Source organism: Mobula hypostoma, chromosome 20 (genome assembly GCF_963921235.1).
Source record: "Mobula hypostoma chromosome 20, sMobHyp1.1, whole genome shotgun sequence".
Taxonomy (NCBI): Eukaryota; Metazoa; Chordata; class Chondrichthyes; order Myliobatiformes; family Myliobatidae; genus Mobula; species Mobula hypostoma.
Window position 1 is genome coordinate 56,102,881 of NC_086116.1, and position 22,709 is coordinate 56,125,589.

A 22,709-nucleotide genomic window follows, 5' to 3' on the forward strand; every position below is an offset into this window, starting at 1 on the left:
AATTTCAAAATGACTCAAAGTTCAGTCCAGTTTGTAGTTCAGTTCGCAGTAATCGTTGCCATGGCGATGGACAAGGTGGGGGAAGAGAGAGATAGAATAGGAACAACTCATCATTCAGAACGGCTTCACTCACAGACCAGCAAGATGGCTCACAGACCAGCGAGATGGCTCACAAACAGCTTTTGGGCAGGTCCTTGGTGATGTCACCTGAGGTCACCGACTGTGACCCCTCCTCCAGATGCGGTCGATCCTCTGCAGTGAACCCGGCACCCAGGCAAGGGCGGACACACACCGGGTTCCCGCTGATCGTACCTTTCCACCCACTCGTGAGAAGCGTACCGCTTCCAGGGTCTCGTTACCTCGGGTGGCGTGTGTGTCTGTCTTAGCGAACCTGTCCCTTTTTATCCCCCTGCTGGGGTATCGCCTGTCCATCACTTCAAACAGTTCAGGGCTCAAAGGGGGGAGCCGCTCCAGACAGCTCTTCCTCCCACATCCCTTCATTACACATCTCCAGACGCTGCTCCATTGTTCCTTATCTCTCCTTCCCCTGAGGGCAGGTGGCAGACCAACTGCTGATGCCACTGATGCTAGCCCAGGCCAGCAAACATCTTAATTTTATGTGTATTCTCGTAACACTTCCCCCCTTTAAGGATTTTTACCGGGAGGTAAAAATTACAAACATGACTACATTATCTGATACATACACAATATACATCTTTAACAGTTATTTAGCTAATACAGAGAATTTGAAGCTGTCAACACCTTGACAGACAGTCATCACATTTTCTGTTCCTTTTACACGTGTTATTAATAATCCCTTAGACCAGGCTCCAACTCAGCAAACTTCATAGTGGCCAAAAACACTGATGAATTGCGACCAATGTAACCTCTCATTTGGTTTTGTCCCGGACCACAACAACAAGGGTCGTCCCATTCCGACTCAATTTTCTCTCGCAAGGGCTTAGTAGGAGGGGGACGGGTATTGACCGCAGAGTTATTGCAAAACTTCCTGCAGTACCCCACCATCTCCAAAAGCCTTCTGAGGGCCCTCTTGTCTGTCGGGGTTGGGAGGTCAGCGATAGCCTGCACTGTAGCTTGCATCACTGCCAGCTGCCCCTGTGTCACCACAATTCCCAGGTAAGTGACATTCGTGTGGCCGAATTCATTTTTTCCAAGGTTCACTATCAAGCTGGCTTCAGACAGCCGTGTTAAATTGCCAATACACACCTCTGTGTTCATCAGCCCTTTAGTCACTGAATTACTCAAAAAATATGGGTGTTGTTTACTTGGCCGCCCTATTGTAACCGACATAACCCAACGTCCCAGTTCTTTGCATTTCCTCGGGACAATCAAACACATGGGTGCGCGTCGTTTAATTACTCCTTCGGGGATTAAGGGAGAGACCTTATCAGTAGACCTGGCCAAAACAATAGCCTTCTCCCATCTGACCGATCCCATCCTAATCTTTTCAAAATGGGTTTTTCCTCTTATCAAGGGGCCCCTAGCTTCATTGATTTCCACGCTAACACCGACTAGGTTTGTTAGCATATCAAAAGCCAGTGACCGTCTCAGTTCGCGTCGGTCATGATCAATAACATTCTTCCCCCTGGGCAGCCGGTAAATCTCTTTCATGATTCCACCAACTGTTTCCTCCAGCACCGCAAAATGTCCACCGGGGGGTACCTCGTGGGCCATGTTAAAAACCTCATCCCCATAACTCTTTTGCACCAACCCCCACTCCTCATCTGCGGATGCTGTACTTGATTTCCCTTTCTTCCTTAGCACCTCCTTATCCGCACAATAGCTTGTCAAGGCTGTGTCAGAGAGAGCGGTCTCGGCAAAAACCATCAGCCCCTCGTCTCGCTCCTGCGTCTGCACAAATTCTTTCCTGGCTACTGCTACGTCCGTCCCAGCTCCCTCACTACCACTTATCTCACTACACCCTGTCTCATACAAGGTTGGCAGAAATGGTTCAGCCAAATTCACCATCGCGGGCGGGGCCTCCATGCTGGCAGGCTGACCCGTCAATCTCACGACTGGGAACACGATTCCTCCGGCGATGTCATTACCGAGCAAGACTTCCACGTCTTTCATCGGTAATTCGGACCTCACCCCGATCGTGACTAGTCCAGAGACCAGGTTGCTCTGCAAATGTATCTGGTGCAAAGGGACTGACTCTGTCCCTTCCCCAACACCTTTGACCTCTACCTCCCCAGTCTGGGTCTCTGAGCTAAACTCTAATACACTCTTCAGTATTAGTGACTGACACGCTCCCGTGTCTCTCCAGATCCGCACTGGAACTGGTTTTAACCTCTTTTTCACTGACACCAGTCCGGCCGAGATAAACCTCTCGCGCCCTTCCTGGACTTTTTCAGACCTGTCCTTCCCTAGCGGTTCGCTTAACAGCTCAATACAGCCATTCAAAATTTCCGCTTTTCCTTTCCCCGTCTCTTTCCTTGGGGCAAAGCACCTGGACGCAAAGTGTCCGACTTTCCCACAATTATAACAGACGACCCCAGGAGACTTCCTACCAGGCTGCTCCCGGTCTACCTTATCCTTTTCACTAGTCCCCGGCTTACTTTCTGACTTTTCCGGCGGACTCTCCCCGCCGTCCTGACTACCCTTCTGGTAGCCTTTACTCGGGGCAACCTTCATTTTATGCGTCAACGCATACTCATCCGCTAACTTAGCAGTTGCGGCTAACGTGGCTGCCTCTTTCTCATCGAGGTAGGGTCTCATACCCTCAGGGACACAACCTTTAAACTGCTCAATCAGAACCAGTTGCAGCAGTCTGTCATAATCCCCCTCTACCCCTTTCGAGGCGCACCAACGCTCACAATATGTTTGCATCTCACGAGCAAACTCCAAATACGTGCGGTCCCACCGCTTCCTCGCATTCCGGAACCTCTGCCGGTATGCCTCCGGGACCAACTCATAAATCCTGAGGATGGCCTCCTTCACCACCTCATACTTCTGGGCATCTTCCGCGGATAAGGCGGAGTAAGCTTGTTGGGCCTTCCCTTTCAGTACACTCTGAAGCAAGACAACCCACTTATCCCTCGGCCATTCCTGACTTATAGCTACTTTTTCGAAGTGGAGAAAGTACCGATCCACATCGGTATCGTCAAAAGGGGGAACCAGCCTTACCTCCTGGGTCGCCCAGAACCCTCCACCTTGGTTCGGCACGAGCCCCTGCTTGGCCCTTATCTTTAACTTCTCCAGCTCAAATTCCCTTTCCCTCTGTTTCTCCTCTCTCTCCAACTGTCTTTCTCTCTCTTTCCTTTCTACCTCTTTCTCTCTCTCCCGCCTTTCTAACTCTCTCTCTTTCTCCCGCCTTTCTAACTCTCTCTCCTGCCTTTGTAACTGCTTCTCTTCGTGTTCTAACTGCCGTACCCGGAACTCGTGCTCGAGTCTCAGTTTTTCAAGCTGTACCTGTACCGCGTCTCCAGCAGGTTTTTCAATAGACACCTCCCCCAGCTCACCTTGGGGAAACACACCTTTAGATACATAGTGCTCTACAATAGCTCTGTGTATCTCCTCTCTCCTCATTGTCGACTTCACCTTAGCAAGATTCACCCGTTTTGCCACAGCTATCAATTCCGATTTCCTGGCATCCTCTAATGCCTCCAAGGTCGGCGCCTTTATAAATTCCTCAACCTCCATTTCTGCTGTTTGTCTTTTCTTTCTTTCGGGAATTTTAACCCAATCAATTTACTCCGTCCCAAATTTAGCGTTCAAAATCGCGGACGAGAACCCCACTTATGTTACGTACCCCGTAACTGGGTTGCCAAACCAGCAGAAATGGATCACTCAGTTGGAGTCTGGAGTACTAGAACTAAGAAAGTTTTATTACAGGAACAAGCAACACAGTAATCGAAAGGATAATAAATGCAACAGTTCAGTGATGATAAACACACATGTGCACAGAATTAAGATAACAGCATCAATCAAGCTCTATCGTTGTCTAGGGGTTAAATGACCAATTTCAAAATGACTCAAAGTTCAGTCCAGTTTGTAGTTCAGTTCGCAGTAATCGTTGCCATGGCGATGGACAAGGTGGGGGAAGAGAGAGATAGAATAGGAACAACTCATCATTCAGAACGGCTTCACTCACAGACCAGCAAGATGGCTCACAGACCAGCGAGATGGCTCACAAACAGCTTTTGGGCAGGTCCTTGGTGATGTCACCTGAGGTCACCGACTGTGACCCCTCCTCCAGATGCGGTCGATCCTCTGCAGTGAACCCGGCACCCAGGCAAGGGCGGACACACACCGGGTTCCCGCTGATCGTACCTTTCCACCCACTCGTGAGAAGCGTACCGCTTCCAGGGTCTCGTTACCTCGGGTGGCGTGTGTGTCTGTCTTAGCGAACCTGTCCCTTTTTATCCCCCTGCTGGGGTATCGCCTGTCCATCACTTCAAACAGTTCAGGGCTCAAAGGGGGGAGCCGCTCCAGACAGCTCTTCCTCCCACATCCCTTCATTACACATCTCCAGACGCTGCTCCATTGTTCCTTATCTCTCCTTCCCCTGAGGGCAGGTGGCAGACCAACTGCTGATGCCACTGATGCTAGCCCAGGCCAGCAAACATCTTAATTTTATGTGTATTCTCGTAACATCTGCCATTTTATCATTGCTCCTGAGTTCCAATCTCCTGCCTTCCCTCCCATATCCCTTCATGTCCTGACAATGAATTGCACAGATTCCTCCTCATCTCCATTATAAAAGGATGCCCCTCTATTTTGTGACTGTTTCCTCTGGTCTTAGTCTCTCCCACTATAAGAAACATCCTCTCTTCATCCATTCTATCAAGGCTTTGCACAATTCGATAGATTTCAATTAGGTCATGCTTCATTCTTCTGAATTCTGCTGAATACAGGCCCAGAGCCATTAAAATTCTCTTCACATGACAAGCTGTTCAATCCTGGAATCATTTTTGTGAACCACCGTTGAACTTTCTCCAGTTTCAGAATGTCCTTTCTAAGATAAGGGGCCCAAATATGGTCGCAGTTACTAATACTGGTTGGTACTCCATCAATTGCACTTCACTTGAGAATGAATAGGCTAAGCAGCATTCGCATCCATGTTCCACAATGTGCCACCTCATCCTAATTTGTGTTACCTCCTATACTGATTTCATGTTAGCTGCTATTCAGAATACCCATTTGTCTCCATTTGCATTCCCCATTACTTCAATTACTTTCTTCAGAAAACAAACCATATCCCACAACAATAAATGTCATGATAGCATTAAACTTCACAGATAAAACAATGCATGCCACTCCCACTATTACAAATCACATACCAGAATCAGCTGCAGGCTGAATAAAGCTGGCTCACAACCTCATACTCCTTTCGACCTCAGCTAACTTCTTATTCTTATGAAAATTGTCCAGTTGCACAAAAAAAACCTATGTGGACTGTCTTCAGAACTAGAAGTAGCGTAAAATCTGACAATTGTCCACCTATAATTGACTGATTGATCATACAGTTTAATATTTTAAAAATCATTTTATATATACTTATGAAAAAATGTTACAATGGAATAAAATTAAAATGCTGGTGGAAAAGGGTAGTTAAATATTCCAGGAATGCACAATATATGACACCAGTGTAAATCAGTGACAGATGGCTACCGTGAGGTATTTATTGCTCAAGCGGCATGACTGTTGAAGCATATTGCTTTTAGTACAGTACATAATGCTATCTGGCAAATTCTGCCAGGGTGATAGTAGCAATTAAGAACTCTACCACGGAAATTAGCAAATTTAAACTTATAAGTGAGAATCATAGTGCAACATGCTGTCTTCCTACTGGAACTTCTACCTACATCTAGCAATATTGAAGAAAACGATATTGCTCTGTATGTGCTTCCGCTGTATAACTGATACCACTATTTTCACTGGGCTATGGTAGATTTAGGGTAGTCAAGAGTAAGCACAATTAAATATCCCTGTCCTTGCTAAAAGGTACTGACCAGTCTCAACATCCTGGACATAGAAGTGAAGATCATCTGTAATCTCAGTGACAATTACAGGCTTGTAGTTGACTGTGCGCTCTTTCTCCTCTGCAACCTGTAGCACAGCTTCTTCCGCTGGCTGCTCCTCGTAATTTGACCACACCTACAAAAAAGTCATGAAGAAATAGTGAGCAGTGTCTCAGTGCAACCTGAGAGAAACTTGCAGTAATACAAATAATTAAACAAGAAAGTATTAGAAGTTCTGAGCAGGCTGACGAACATCTCATAGGCCTGCATCTCTTGTGTCTCCCCAACAGACCTATTTAGTACAGAGATGACATAAATTTTTTTCAGTCTGAAGGCTGTGAACCTTAGCAATTCACTAGCTCGAGACTGGAGAAGTTGAATACATTCAAGACAGGATCAATAATTTTTGCACATTAAGAGTATCAAGGGATTTGGCAGTAAGTGAGAAAAAGAACTGAGGTAGATGAGGCACAGTCATAATGAATTGTAGGGCAGGCCTATGGGATTATATCGTCCAGCCCTCCGTTTCTTTATTTCTCTCACAATAGATCCTTTGCTTGATGTTTATCTTTTACCTACTTTTGTTTTCAACTAAAGAAGACTTTCAAAGAGAGAAAGTCACACACACACACAAGTTCATGAATGACTAAGCCAGACATCCCACCTCTCCCGGAAGTTCCGGGAGTCTCCTGCATATTAATAGTGGCTCTCTGATGCCAGCAAATTATATACAATATCACGGAAATCAATTTTTTTGAGAGCGAGCACGAGAGGGAGAGAGGGAAAGCGGGAGAGAGGGAAAGCAGGAGAGAGGGAAAGCAAGAGAGAGCGCGCGAGTGAGAGAGAAAGCAAACGAGAGCATGACAGAGAGAGAGAGAGAGAGCGAGCGTGAGAGCGGCCACAAGAGAGAGAGAGCGCGCACCATGGCAGAGTGTTCCAAAAAAAGAAAATATAAAACGTACGTCACCCCAGACTACCCTAAAGTGTACCCCTGCCTAATAGGGGTCAAAATAATGACGGTGTTGCTCGCTGAACTGTTTGCAACAGTGACTTTTCTATTGCCCATGGTGGGTTAAGACTGTAAAAGACATGTTGAGGTGAGTTTAACAGGTCTCATTCGTTCATGAGCATAGCTAACGTTATTTAAACTAGCTGGCTAGCTGCTAAGGAGCTACTCTATTGCAGACATCTCACCTCTCCCAGAAGTTCTGGGAGTCTCCCGCAAACTGATGATGCTACCTCCCTGAAATGAGTTTTTGCAGGGTAGGATATCAAAGGTGTGTAGCACCAGTCATAATATGGTATCCCTGGTAATGGTACTTTTATGATTATTTCATCTCCAACAATGTTTTTAAAGATGGTTTTTAAAAAATATTTAAAAGGGGTTGTGAGAGAGTGGAATAATTTCAGTGATTTCAATGTTTAAGAGAAGTTTGGATAGGTACATGGATAGTAGGGATACAGAAGGCTATGGTTCTGGCGCACTTTGATGGGAGTAATCTACAATTTGAGAGGGGGAAGGGAAACTCGGAAGTGTCAGTATTACGGTTGAACAAAGGGAACTATGGTGCTATGAGGGAGGAGCTGGCCAAAGTTCAATGGAACAATACCCTAGCAGGGATGACAGTGGAACAGCAATGGCAAGTGTTTCTGGGAATACTGCGGAAGGTGCTAGATCAGTTCATTCCAGAGGAAGAAAGATCCTAAGGGGAGTAAGGGGAGGCTGTGGCTGACAAGGGAAGTAATGGACAGTATAAAAATAAAAGAGAAGAAGTATAACATAGCAAAGACAAGTGGGAAGCCAGAGGATTGGGAAACTTTTCAAGAGCAACAAAAGGTAACTAAAGAGGCAATACGCGGAGAAAAAATGAGGTACGAAGGTAAACTAGCCAGAATATAAAGGAGGATAGTAAAAGCTTCTTTAGGTATGTGAAAAGGAAAAAAATAGTTAAGACCAAAATTGGGCCCCTGAAGACAGAAACGGGTGAATTTATTCTGGAGAACAAGGAAATGGCAGACGAGTTGAACAGGTACTTTGGATCTGCCTTCACTAGGGAAGACACAAACAATCACCCAGATATAATAGTGGCCAAAGGACCTAGGGTAATGGATGAACTGCAGGAAATTTATATTAGGCAGGAAATGGTGTTGGATAGACTGTTGGGTCTGAAGACTGATGAGTCTCCAGGACCTGATGGTCTGCATCCCAGGGTGCTTAAGGAGGTGGCTTTAGAAATCGTGGATGCATTGGTAATCATTTTCCAATGTTCTATAGATTCAGGATCCGTTCCTGTGGATTGAAGGGTGGCTAATGTTGTCCCTCTCTTCAAGAAGGGAGGAAGAGAGAAAACAGGGAATTATAGACCAGTTAGCCTGATGTTGGTGGAGGGAAAGATGCTGGAGTCAATTATAAAAGATGAAATTACGACACATCTGGATAGCAGTAACAGGATTGGTCCGAGTCAGCATGGATTTACGAAGGGGAAATCGTGCTTGACTAATCTTCTGGAATTTTTTGATAATGTAACTATGAAAGTGGACAAGGGAAAGCCAGTGGATGTAGTGTACCTGGACTTTCAGAAAGCCTTTGATAAAGTCCCACATAGGAGATTAGTGGGCAAAATTAGGGCACATGGTATTGGGCGCAGAGTACTGACATGGATTGAAAATTGGCTGGCTGACAGAAAACAAAGAGTAGCGATTAACGGGTCCCTTTCGGAATGGTAGGTGGTGACCAGTGGGGTACCGCAGGGTTCAGTGCTGGGACCGCAGTTGTTTACAATAATGAGGAAATTAAAAGTAACATTAGCAAATTTGCCGATGACACAAAGCTGGGTGGCAGTGTGAAATGTGAGGAGGATGTTATGAGAATGCAGGGTGCTTGGACAGGCTGGGTGAGTGGGCAGATGCATGGCAGATTATTATCTAAATGGAGTCAAGTTAGGAAAAGGGAAGTACAACGAGATCTAGGTGTTCTTGTACATCAGTCACTGAAAGCAAGCATGCAAGTACAGCAGGCAGTGAAGAAAGCTAATGGCATGCTGGCCTTCATAACAAGGGGAATTGTGTATAAGAGCAAAGAGGTCCTTCTGCAGCTGTACAGGGCCCTGGTGAGACCACACCTGGAGTACTCTGTGCAGTTTTGGTCTCCAAATTTGAGAAAGGACATTCTTGCTATTGAGGGAGTGCAGCGTAGGTTCACAAGGTTAATTCCCGGGATGGCGGGACTGTCATATGTTGAAAGATTGGAGCAACTGGGCTTGTATACTCTGGGATTTAGAAGGCTGAGAGGGGATCTTATTGAAACATATAAGATTATTAAGGGATTGGACACGCTGGAGGCAGGAAGCATGTTTCCACTGATGGGTGAGTCCAGAACCAGAGGCCACAGTTTAAGAATAAGGGGTAGGCCATTTAGAACGGAGTTGAGGAAAAACTTTTTCACCCAGAGAGTGGTGGATATATGGAATGCTCTGCCCCAGAAGACTGTGGAGGCCAAGTCTCTGGATGCTTTCAAGAAAGAGATGGATAGAGCTCTTAAAGATAGCGGAATCAAAGGTTATGGGGATAAGGCAGGAACTGGATACCGATTGTGGATGATCAGCCATGATCACAGTGAATGGCGGTGCTGGCTCGAAGGGCCGAATGGCCTACTCCTGCACCTATTGTCTATTGTCTATTGAGTAGGCAGTTTGAAAGGTTTTGGCATGGATGAGATGGGCAGAAGGGCTTGTTTCTGTCCTGTACTACTCTATAACTCCATTGAAATTGAACATTTCCACATCATCAGGCAACACTGTCTCATTGAATCAGAGTGTAGCAGGATTGATTCAAGACTGTTTGGCCAGAAACAGAAGGGCAATTTGAAACAAAAGTAACTCATGCAGTGGGAACTTGGGTTCCAAGCACCCAAAACCCACTGAAAACCTGAGCAATGTATTATCTATATAACTGGAAGTTTTCAGACAGTTGTATGTAAAACTCTCCAGAAACACAAAGATATGACTATGGGAATACAGACTGGCTAGAACACAGGTGGCTATTCAGCATATTTTTTCTGCACCAGCCATCTACCACAGCAATTCACCAGCGGATCTGTCCATTGGGCACCATTTGTACTACAACACTACGCCTCGGTAGCAGTCACTAGAGAATTAGTAAAAGACATGCCACAAAAGGCAAAGTAAAACACACTTTTTCATTAAAACTCCTGTAATAATTCCAACAGCCTCTGATCTTCTATCATCCAGGTCATGTCCATCATGTGAATAAAATACTTACACTTTGGAGGAAGGTTAGACTGGGTAAATTGCTTATATAACTCCTATAGTCTATTTCACAAACTGATTTTGTGTTAATAACTTTCATGTTCTATTTCCAGACTGCATGAAGCACAAGAGGACATGTTTTAAATTTTAGAAGTGACAAGAACAATGCTCTCCCTTACAGACATAATTTCAGATCTGCATTAATATAATGTCCTTAATAATAAGGCTCCGAGGAAATGAGAGAATCACCACTTAGGAGATACATAGCAAGAATTTCCACAGTTGTGTGCATAGCTAGAAGCTCCTTCATTAACATACATTCAATCCCAAATAACACATTCAAAAGGTCTTCTCGGGGGGGACCTTCAGCAAAACACAATCCCTGGATGATTCAAGCCTATTTCCCCTTTGCGTACATATAGCTATTTGCCCCGAGCTGGCTTTAAGTGAAACATCATCTGTTGCCAAATTTGCCCTGTGGAGCATGAAGCAAGGTCTCTCAAAGGTGAACTCAGTGAATATCCTCCATCGACATCAGTTATGTAGTTGTGAAAGACATGAAAGGAACTCCCCAGAGATATTTTCAATAAAATGCTCTTTCCTTTGTCACTTCTTTTTAAATCTACTAAAATTTCATAAAGCTGAAACTTCTTAGTATTTTTATAGAGCAAGGTTTTCAGATATTGGGGAAAATTACATTTTCTAAACACTCCATCACTTAGGCTAGTTCATCTCATCTTTCTAATCAGCAAGTCTTTGGTTATATCAGAGGAATAGATAAGAATTTATGCTTCACAGAGATTTTGTATGCAACCATGTTTCAAGATAATAGGTTGTTATGAGAAGATTGGTTTTTGGGCAGTGCAAGAGTATTAAGTGTAAGAATATGCACTGCTTTTATTTTCGAACTACATTAACTTTTAATGAGTGGACAAAATGACTTATTGCCTTGTCCTAACTATTATTTATCACTCAAGACTTGAATGCTCTATGGATTTCCTTTATTTCTCTCAGTATTTCTCCTGGCATTCACTAAATGTTCTTGAGAAACATTGCTGTCATTGCTTCATTGGCAACGGCAATTGCTCCATCACTTTCTCTTCTAAATTTCAAGGCTGGTATGCCCATGGAGCAAAAGCTTGCTAACCTCACCTCCAGCATACCTCTCTCATTCAACTTTGCTCCACTCATTCTGAGCCAATGAATCACCTTTCCCTCTCAACATATCTAACTGGCCTTGCTGTTCAGAAGCATATGTATTTGATTGCCCTCGATCAAAGCTTGACTTAGAAGTAACAAAAGCTTTCCCCTTTGCCAAAGTCTGTTCATAGTTTTCTCCATTCCATCTAAAGCTATGTACAGTACATAAAACAAAATCAGATAAGATTCTGCACAAAATGATGCCACTTAATCCATCAGATTTATATTTTCTTCTAAATTCAATCATCTATCCCAGTGCCCCGCAAGAAGTCGCAAACACGAGGAAATCTGCAGATGCTGAAATCACCAGCAACTTTTATGTGTGTTGCCCAGCAAGAAGTGATCATTTAGAACCTGATAACACAGGCTAACAAATACAGCATTCAAAACTATTAAAGTAGTGCTAAATATTAAAAAATAATTAAAATACATTCAAAGTAACAAGCAATTATAATCATTAAATTAAATTTAAACAAGCATAAAAGTAACAGAACATAGGGTTTTCTTCTAAATATCCACATGAAGCAACCCATTGAAATTAATGGGGTTTCCCAGCTAATGTCTAGATCTAACTGCTGTGAGAATGTAGAGGTGGATGTTCAAGCATAATGCTGCAAAAATCGAAGAATGATTGGCCTCTGCCAATGGATTCCATGTGAAGTCCAATGACGAGGCAGGACCACAAGTGCAGCAAAATCTGTCCCTCAGCTTGTCTTAGACTTATGGGGTAGAACTATGTAAGTGCAGGATGCACTTATCTGTGAATGGCTAAATGTGGCTGATTCCAAAGGGAAATGGAAGTCATAGCTAGTTTTCATATTGGAGCAGTGACATTTTAAGCATAAACAAGTTTGGATATAGTACTCATTCTCATTTGGATTATTTTCCTTCCAATTTTCTCTCCTGAAGAATACATTGCACCAAATGAATACTTTTTAAGAGTAGTCATATCTCCTCAGTGAATTAACACAGTAATGTTACACATGAAACAACTGACGATGATTAATGGTGATGATATATAAGAAAATGCTGGTGGGACACTGGAGAACTCCTGCTCAATGGGAAATAGGGTCTTGGCTTAATGTCTCATCATAAAGACAACATACATAGAAAAATAAAGCTTTCTCAGTATTTCAATAGATTAACAGGAAGATTCACAATAGATTTCCTGCTTGGCATTGCTGCCTACCGCAGCTCCAACAGTGTTCTTAGGTCAGCTGGTTTTTGTTGATATTTTGCTCCTGGTGGCGGAGCAGTGACAGGGACGTCTCCCTGCCTTGCCTTGCAGCTTCCAGTGGGGTTAGTTGGTCCCCCAGTTTCTGTCCTTCCTCCTCAGCCACAGCCAAAAGCTTTATTTAAATGTCAATTTGGACAACCAATCCATAAATTTCAAGTGTCCATGAGTCACCTACCTAACTAACTAATGTCAACAGGTATCCAGCTGTGAAGATATCACAACGAAACACAGTTCCCTTTTGCTGTCCAGGGAACAGGCTTTCTAGCAGGATTACTGAACTATTCTGAGGAAGGGAAAAGACATCTGACTTCTTTCTTTCTTCTAACTGTGAGGAACCAGTATGTCACTCATAAATACTTATCTGAATTCATTTCACTTGGTACAGATTGAAAACAAATTATGGGAGCTCCCCTTTCAGCATATGCTTGTGTTGGTCTGGATTATTTTGTAACTCACCCCCCCCCCCCGGGCTTATCCAAGAGCAGAAGTCAGGAGCACAGAAGATATACAAGTATATATCTGATTACAAGAATTCTGAACTGATGTTGTAATTTGAGTTGCTAAAGATGATGGATGGGCTATAATTACAGTATGAAAACATTTTTAAAAAATCAATTTGATGCTAGAGAAGCCCAGAACATTGATGTTTCCCGAGACAGAACCCCTGCAAACAGTTATGATGCTCACGGCACAGCTACTGAAGGAGACCTGGTATTCATCAGCTCTACTCCACTGAAGCAGGTTATAGACCTTGATGCCTATAACCCCAAGAGGCAGATAATACACGGATTGTTACTTAGTCTTCACTTCACTATTCAGAAAAAGCCAAAAGATGGAAAAAAAATTCATTTGATCAGTTGAATCTAATCTCTCTTACCCTTTTACTTTAATATTCATTTGGCTTTCAAATGTTTCTAATAGCTGATTTTTTTATGAGCTTGCCTTATTCCACTTACATCGAGGTAATTGTTGACTTCAAATTTACTTTCTATTTCTTCATCTTTACACTTACTGGTTCAACTTTAAAGCTTTATTTTAAAAAGGCCAAAGAATATTGCAGATGTAAACAAAAAATTCTGGAGATCTGCAGAAAGTTAAGCAGCATTACTGAAGAAAGGAACAAGGCTAAAATTACAAGTTGCTTTTGAGAAGGCTATGCTAGGCAATGTTTTTGTGTTGCCTACAACACAAAAAGGGGTGGGAGGTGTAAGGTATAGAGTTCCAACATTTTGACCAAATGACAAATAAAGGACTTGCCCGAGCTGCTGTGTGTACAATTCAAGATGAAGTTCCTCCGATGCATCTGCTGCACCTGATCCTGTATATAGTATAACGTCACCAACATTAAACAGCAACTTGGACATCAACATTTAAATCTTCCTTTTAAGCTACCTTTTAAGTCACCTTCTGGATTTTGCGAGGTAGGGGTAGGAATTATTTTATTATTGCCACTGTGATTTATACATAGACATTATTCAAAACAAATCCTTTCATACTGTTAGCAAACTGCATAATTAATTCGATATATCAAAAATTCCATTAAGCAATTCCCTTCCTTTGCTCGATAAGCTATTTGTCAAACTGTGAATCCATTACATTCCATTTTTTTGAGGTAAGTTAATGCCATGTTCTTAATGGCAAAGCAAATTACAAGTTATTACATATTTATTAAAGAAAACTGTTGTCCTTTTTAAGATTAAAATGTCTTTTCTTTGTCCAGTTTCAAAATTAGTACAGGTCCACAATCCCTTATCTGAAATCCTTGGGGCCAGTTGCATTTCGGAATTCAGAATTTTTTGGATTTCAGACCGCCCCCCCCCCCCCGATACCAAAAACCACATATGGTCAAGTCCCTTATTTAACCCATCTCAGTTTGGTGGGCTTTAGGACCCAGCGGCGCACCAAACCTACGCACATCCTCCCCTATACTTTAAATTATCTCTAGATTACTTATAATACCTAATACAATGTAAATGCTATGTAAATAATTGTTATACTGTATTGTTTAGGGAATAATGACAAGAAGAATTTTATTTCCAACAAAAACATTCAATAAAACATAAAAATATACAGCTTCAAATGAACCCAATCAAACACATGGTAAATAACTTATTGGAATAAATGTAGAATGTCACTGTCACTATAAAACTTCAGTAACTTGTCTTTCTGCTTATTTAAATCATATACAGCGGTAGTTCCGACACTATTTTCTTCAGTAAGACGCCACACAGACACACCACGATCAAACTTCTGCAATAACTCCACTTTCTGTGTTATTGATAGAGAAGATTCCTTCTCTTTTTCTCTTTCTTTCTTTCTTTCTTTCTTTTTAAATCTTTTTATTGAGTAAGTATACAAAAAAGGTAAGCCATATAAACATTAATACAATGTTAAAGTATAATAAAATTCCAAAAGATAACAATACCAAAAAGAAAATACTACAAACAATGTAATTTAAGCATAAGAAACCAAGATAACATAATAGTATACTAGATTTTATATATATCAATGGAAAAAAAGAAAAAAAAAAACCCCCAAAAAAAACCCACCGTGCAACTAACTAAAAGCAAAGCAAAGCAATGGGCTAACTTGAAACCAAACAGAGTTAAACTTAAAATCACGTCCTCAATCCCGACCTCCATTAAAACAGTGAAAAAAAAACAAGAAGGGTAAATATTACATTAAATGAAAATATCGAATAAAAGGTCCCCAAATCTGTTCAAATTTAAATGAAGAATCATAAAGGTTACTTCTAATTTTCTCCAGATTCAAACATAAAATCGTCTGAGAAAACCAAAAAAAGGTAGTTGGAGCATTAAGCTCTTTCCAATGTTGTAAAATACATCTTTTCGCCATTAAAGTAAGAAATGCAATCATTCTACGGGCTGAAGGGGAAAGATTACTAGAAATTTTAGGTAGTCCAAAGATAGCAGTAATAGGGTGAGGAGAGATATCTATATTTAATACCTTAGAAATAATATTGAAAATATCTCTCCAAAAAGTTTCCAAAGTAGGGCAAGACCAAAACATATGAGTTAAAGAGGCTATCTGCCCCGAACATCTATCACAGAAAGGATTAATATGCGAGTAAAAACGCGCTAACTTATCTTTGGACATATGTGCTCTATGCACCACTTTAAATTGAATTAGGGAATGTTTAGCACAAATAGAGGAAGTATTAACTAATTGTAAAATCTGCCCCCAATCATCCACAGAAATGGTAAGCCCCAATTCCTGTTCCCAATCTACCCTAATCTTATCAAATGGAGCTTTCCTGAGTTTCATAATAATATTATAAATCATAGCCGATGCACCTTTCTGACATGGATTAAGGTTAATTATCGAATCTAAAATATATATAGGAGGAAGCATTGGAAAGGAAGGAAGTATAGTACTTAGAAAATTTCTAACTTGTAAATATCTAAAAAAATGTATTCTTGATAGGTTATATTTATTAGATAATTGTTCAAAAGACATAAGGGAACCATCTAAAAATAAATCCAAAAACCGTAAAATACCCTTAGTCTTCCAAGTTTGAAAAGCGCGATCCGTAAAAGAGGGAGGAAAAAATATGTTACCTAAAATAGGAATCGCTAACCCGAATTGATTAAGATCAAAAAATTTTCTGAATTGAAACCAAATACGCAAAGCATATTTAACGATCGGGTTAGAGACCTGCTTAAGGCGTTTCGAATCAAAAGGAAGAGATGAACCTGAAATAGAACCAAGTGTATAACCCTGAACAGATTGTAATTCCAATGCTACCCATTTAGGAATAGATAGTATATCCCGGTCAAGTAACCAAAATTTCATATGTCGAATATTAATAGCCCAATAATAAAATCTAAAGTTAGGTAATGCTAAACCTCCATCTCTCTTAGCTTTCTGTAAATGTATTTTACCCAGTCTCGGATTCTTATTCTGCCAAATAAATGAAGAAATTTTAGAGTCGACTTTATCAAAAAAAGATTTAGGAACGAAAATTGGTAATGCCTGAAACACATATAAAAATTTTGGCAAAAAAAACATCTTAACTGCATTAATACGACCAATCAAAGTTAAATATAAAGGAAACCATTTAGATGAAAGTTGAGTAATATGGTCTATTAATGGTAAAAAGTTAATCTTAAATAAATCTTTATGTTTACAAGTAATTTTAATCCCAAGATATGAAAGGTAATTATTAATCAATTTAAATGGAAATTTATAATATAAGGGAAGATGTTTATTAATCGGAAAAAGTTCACTCTTACTAAGATTTAATTTATAACCTGAGAAAAGACCAAATTGTGCTAATAACTCTAAAACAGCAGGAATAGATCTCTCAGGATTAGAAATATATAAAAGTAAATCATCAGCATAGAGTGATAATTTATGGGACTTTAATCCCCGAGTTATCCCAGTAATATTTGAAGATTCTCGAATAGCAATTGCAAGAGGTTCTAATGCAATATCAAATAATAGGGGACTAAGAGGACAGCCTTGTCGAGTACCACGAAAAGAGAGGAAAAAAAGGTGAGTTTAAAGAGTTAGTACGAACCGAGGCTACAGGGGAGTGATATAACAGTTTAATCCAGGATATAAATTTCAGGCTAAAATTAAACATTTCAAGCACCTTAAATAAATAAGGCCATTCTACTCTATCAAAAGCTTTCTCGGCATCTAAAGAAATAACACACTCAGGAACATTTTGTGAGGGAGTATAAACGATATTTAACAATGTACGAATATTATAAAAAGAGTAACGACCTTTAATAAAACCCGTTTGGTCTTCCGAAATAATAGAAGGAAGTACTTTTTCTAGTCTATTTGCTAATAACTTAGAAAAAACTTTAGAATCAACATTTAATAAAGATATTGGTCTATAAGATGCACATTGAGCAGGGTCTTTATCCTTCTTTAGTATTAAAGAAATTGATGCTCTATTAAAAGATTCCGGAAGTTTACCAAGTTTCAAAGAAGCCTCAAAAACCTTATAGAGCCAAGGAATCAATAAAGAAGCAAAACATTTATAAAATTCAACGGTAAACCCATCAGGGCCAGGAGCTTTCCCCAGATTCATAGAAAAAAATAACATTCTTAATCTCATCCATTGTAATGGAAGTATCTAATAAAGAAGACATATCCTGTGAAATCTGAGGAAAGTCTAACTTATCTAAAAAATCATTCATATATTTAGAATCTCGAGGAGACTCTGATTGATATAAAGAAGAATAAAAATCACAAAAGGTTTGATTAATCCCCACATGATCCAATATCAATCGATCATTTTGGTTATAAATCTGATTGATTTGAGATTTAACATAATTAGATTTCAATTGATTAGCCAGCAGCTTGCCAATTTTATCACTGTGAACATAAAAATCACTTCTTGTTTTCTTTAATTGGTTTACAATCGAGGACGAGAGTAGTAAACTGTGTTCCATTTGAAGTTCAGTTCTTTGTTTGTATAGCTCCTCAGAAGGAGCCATAACATATTTCTTATCAATTTCTTTAATCTTGTCCACAATTGCCATCTCCTCCTGCTTCTGTTTCTTCCTCAAAGCAACGGAATACGAAATAATCTGACCCCGAATATAGGCTTTAAAAGTGTCCCAAAGAGTGTTAACCGAAATATCTTCTGTATGGTTAATTATAAAAAAAAGCTCAATCTGTTCATTCATAAAATTAACAAAGTCCGAGTCCTGAAGCAACAGCGAATTAAAACGCCATTGTCTATTGTTTGGTATATTGGCCATAATTTTAATAGAAAGCTTAAGTGGAGCATGATCCGAAATGGTTATAGAATCATAATCACATTTAATCACTGAAGGAATGAGACGAGAATCAATAAAAAAATAATCAATTCTTGAATAGGAATGATGAACATGTGAAAAAAAGGAAAAATCTTTTTCCTGAGGATGCAGAAAACGCCAAATATCCGTCGACCCAGAATCAGAAAGGAAAAAATTAATCAAATTTGCAGATTTATTAGGTAAAGTCCGTAAAGGAGCCGAACGGTCCAAAGCTGGAGATAAACAGGTATTAAGATCTCCGCCCCAAATCAATGAAAACTCGTTCAAATTCGGAAACTGATCAAACAATGATTTATAAAATTCCGGACAATCCATATTAGGAGCATAAACATTAACCAAAACTACTTTTTTATTAAATAGTAAACCACTAACCAATAAAAATCTACCATTCAGATCAGAGATAATATCCTGTTGTATAAAAGTAACTGAGGAATCTATAAAAATAGAGACGCCTCGAATCTTAGCATTGGAGTTCGAATGAAATTGTTGTCCCTTCCAGAATTTGAAAAAACGTAGTCTGTCCCCCCTCCGTACATGGGTCTCTTGTAAAAATAAAATTTGTGCTTTAAGTCTCCGGAACACTTTAAAAACTTTTTTTCTTTTAATAGGATGATTAAGACCATTAGTATTCCAGGAGACAAAATTAATAATAGACTCCATAAATCCTAAAGTCAACCCACGACAAGGAGGATTGACAATAGGCGCGACCCACAAACCCGGAGAGGAAACAGAACATACAAAAGATACCGGGGAAAAGGACGCAACCAGTACTTCAATAATGTATATAGCCCAAAGAAAAACAAACTAAAACGTGAAGCCCCTCCCGCCACCCCCCAGCCCAAGACCCCAAGGCAAAATCTAAAGCAGACCCGCCGGAAAGAAGCAAGCGCTAAAACTACCCCCATGACTTCCGGTATACGCTCCCTAAAAAAAAGGTATAAATATGAAAAGGATCAGCTAATTGTAAAACAGTAAAAAAATAAGTAAAAAAAAGTTAACTCAATTAGAATACACACAGAACAGAACAAAAGCCGGAAAATATATATTAAAAAAAAAACCACAATAAACCTCAAACTCATGAATAGACACAGCAACAAAAAAAAATAGGATTATTAACATAAAGTGATTATAAAAAGCAAAACAGAATAAAATTTAAACAAAAACTACAAAATTTAAGGCCGCACAGGAAATACGTAAGATGACAAAAGGGAAGTAACCACCCAGAATCCCCTGGGAAAAGAAAGGAATGACGCAGTTAAAAAGAAAGTTTAGTAGCCATATTAAGAAATCGAAAGTAAACTTTTCTGCCCAAATAGGGCACAGAAAAGTTAAAACCAACCAATTCACAGCCTCCGATCGACGGAGAAAATTAAAAAGAAAGCAATTAAGATGTTGGAGATGAAAGTTGATCCAGATAACTCTGGGCATCCGATGGAGAATCAAAAAAACGAAGGGCTCCATCTGCCATGCGAATCCTTAGACGTGCAGGGTACAGCAGCGCTGGTCTTAAATCCATCTTATAGAATTCCGACATCACGGATCTGTAACGGACCCGTTGGTCCCAGATTGGTTTACTGAAATCTTCCACGAATCGGAACTTAAGATCCGAAAAATCAATGAAACCTTTAGATCGAGCGAATCGAAACAGTCTCTCCTTGTCTTGAAAGTAATGAAAACGTAAGATAACATGCCTAGGTCTATCTGACCTAGACGAGTATGATGGGATTCTGTGAACACGATCCAGTAGCGGTGGTTGGTCAGGAAATACAGTAGGGAATGCATCTTTTAAAAGTTGGGAGAAATATTTCATGGGGTTGTTACCTTCAGCGGCTTCCCTCACGCCAATCATTCGTAAATTCTGCCGTCGCATTCTAGATTCCAAGTCAGAGTTTTTAAAAGTCAAAAAGTCAAGTTTCTTCTTCATTACATTAATTGTTTCTTCGATTTTCCCCATCTTAAGCTCACTTTGTTGCGCGAATTTTTGAAGATCAGATATAGCCGACTGATGTTCCGCAATACATGTTTGCATCTTATCAATTAAATCGGCAATTTTCTGGAAATTAGTTGAGATTTCCGTATGAATCAGGTCTTTAACAGGGCCTGCAATTTCCGTACGAATCATCTCCCTAACAGAGGTTGAGATTTCCCTCTGAATTAACTCCGCTATCGCTTTCAAAGTCACCGGTGATTCAGTCGGAGGGAGATCCGTAGCTTTCGGTTTAACCGGAGGTTTACCATCCTTGCCGTCTTTCTCGTTCTTAGACATAGCAGATCTAAGTTCCATCCAGTTGTCGGAGAATTCAGTTTAATTCAAAGTATTGTAAGAGTTGATGCCTTAATGGTTAATTAAAGTATAGCTGACCATAGAGAAAAAAAACTCAGAGGTAATGGAGCGAGTCAAGAACGCGACTTCACTCCATGAGCGCTACCGGAAGTCTCCCTCTTTTTCTCATTGCTACCCATAGGGGTATCTGCAGCTCTTTGACATTTTCACAGTGAAATTAAACACGAATTCAACAGTGAACACAAAATATCAGCGAACAGCAAATGCACGTGTAACCAGTACAAGCACTGAGCCACAACTGATGTCTGGCAGCCTCTGTTAGTGCTGCCACATCACACCTGAGTGACGTCAGCTGTTAGCGAAAAAATCTTTGGTTTTCGGAGCTTTTTGGATTTCAGAATTTCGGATAAAGGAATGTGCACCTGTATATGTGAGAAAATATAAATATTCTGTATCATAAAAAAAATCAAAACATTCATACACATTTTGTAGTTCCATCACTGGTTCTAGTTTGGAAGTATTCAAAAATTCCATGTCAAAGCCCAGAACAGCACACATTGAAGCAGTAACCAGTAGAAATGGGAAGATCATTCGTCTTCGGGATCTATGGTGCAATAAGACCACGTTGCTACCATATGCAATATGACTTGATCTGGTCTCATTCTGAGAAGCACGAAAACAACACAGATCAGATTGCCATCATCAGGTGTCTGTCAACCAAGAGACTTCCTAGTACGGAACGAGAAATAACGCTGGAGGAGCCTGACTGCTCTGATAATTGTACTACCAACTAACTAGTTGCTTGGCAAGAAGGTTCAAGCAAACTATTTCCCTGACCACTAAAACTGGCAACATCAGAAACTAGCTTGTCAAGTCAAGAGCTTCCCATGGATAGCTGCAGAAACTCCAACAGAAAAGCTGTCCAGAAAATACTGAAACATAATGGTAGGAATTCAACACACAGACACAAAGTAGTGAAACAGAGATGGTGCCATGGTATGAAATTCAATTTTAAAATGTTATGGATTTTTGAAATTCATATTATTTGATTATATTTCCAGTTGTAAATTATTCTGAACACATCTGTACCTCTGAAATGCATCATTTCTTTTTTTTAAGAGAAATCTTTTACTGTGTAGAGATAATTGACACTGATGAGGCAATGATTGGTATTACTAAAGACGGTGTTCTGGCAAGTTGGCAATGTGTGCGGCCAGTATTCTCACCACTGCCCAATCAACTGAAAGAATATCTCAACAGCTGTGAACAGCAAAGAGCACTCCCTCCCACTTGGTGAATTTTGTGAGATATTTCACCGACTAGCAGTGAATTACAAAGTTGGTCATTTAATTTTCCTGATGTCAGCAAAATGGACACAAATTTAAGTAGCCGAATGCAAAATTAACTTAACCAAAATTGTAGTTTGCACCCAAAAGTTCCAATTTGTATTTGTAAATAAAGAAATCTGTTGCACAATTGTGTTTTTCAGTCTCTGTATCAAAAATAATTATAGCAATGTCAACTTTAGGAGTACTATCTAGTCTAACAAAGCAAGGAAGTAGTCATGGGATACTCATGTAATGAGTGTCTATTAAACAATTGCTCTTTTTGGAACCTCATTTAAAATACATCTTTCTGATTCTTGAAAAGAATAAAAAAACTTCCTCAAGGTAATTCTGCAGCTTCTAGATGAAATTTAGAGTCCAAATTTTGAAATTTGATTTCTTGAAATAAAGTAGTATCTATGTTAAACAGAAAATGATATGTATTTGACTCCTGTAATCTATATCAAAACTCAAGGATATATCAGTCATGAACACCAATTTAGAATTCCAAAATCAAAAAGGAGCAGATGCAGAAAATCTGAAATAAAGACCGAAAACGCTGGAAATTTAGCAGATTAGGTAACATCTGTGGAGACAGAAAAAGAGTTAATGATTT

General features: G+C 40.1%; 1 protein-coding gene across 1 annotated transcript in view; it reads right to left on the bottom strand.

Annotated features, from left to right (window-relative positions):
• Positions 1-22,709, bottom strand: part of snd1 (staphylococcal nuclease and tudor domain containing 1) — a 952,477-nt gene that overhangs the window by 158,262 nt on the left and 771,506 nt on the right. Inside the window, exon 18 of the mRNA XM_063072967.1 lies at positions 5,976-6,120. Coding sequence (XP_062929037.1) covers positions 5,976-6,120 — 145 coding nt within the window. The remainder of the gene's footprint in view (positions 1-5,975; positions 6,121-22,709) is intronic.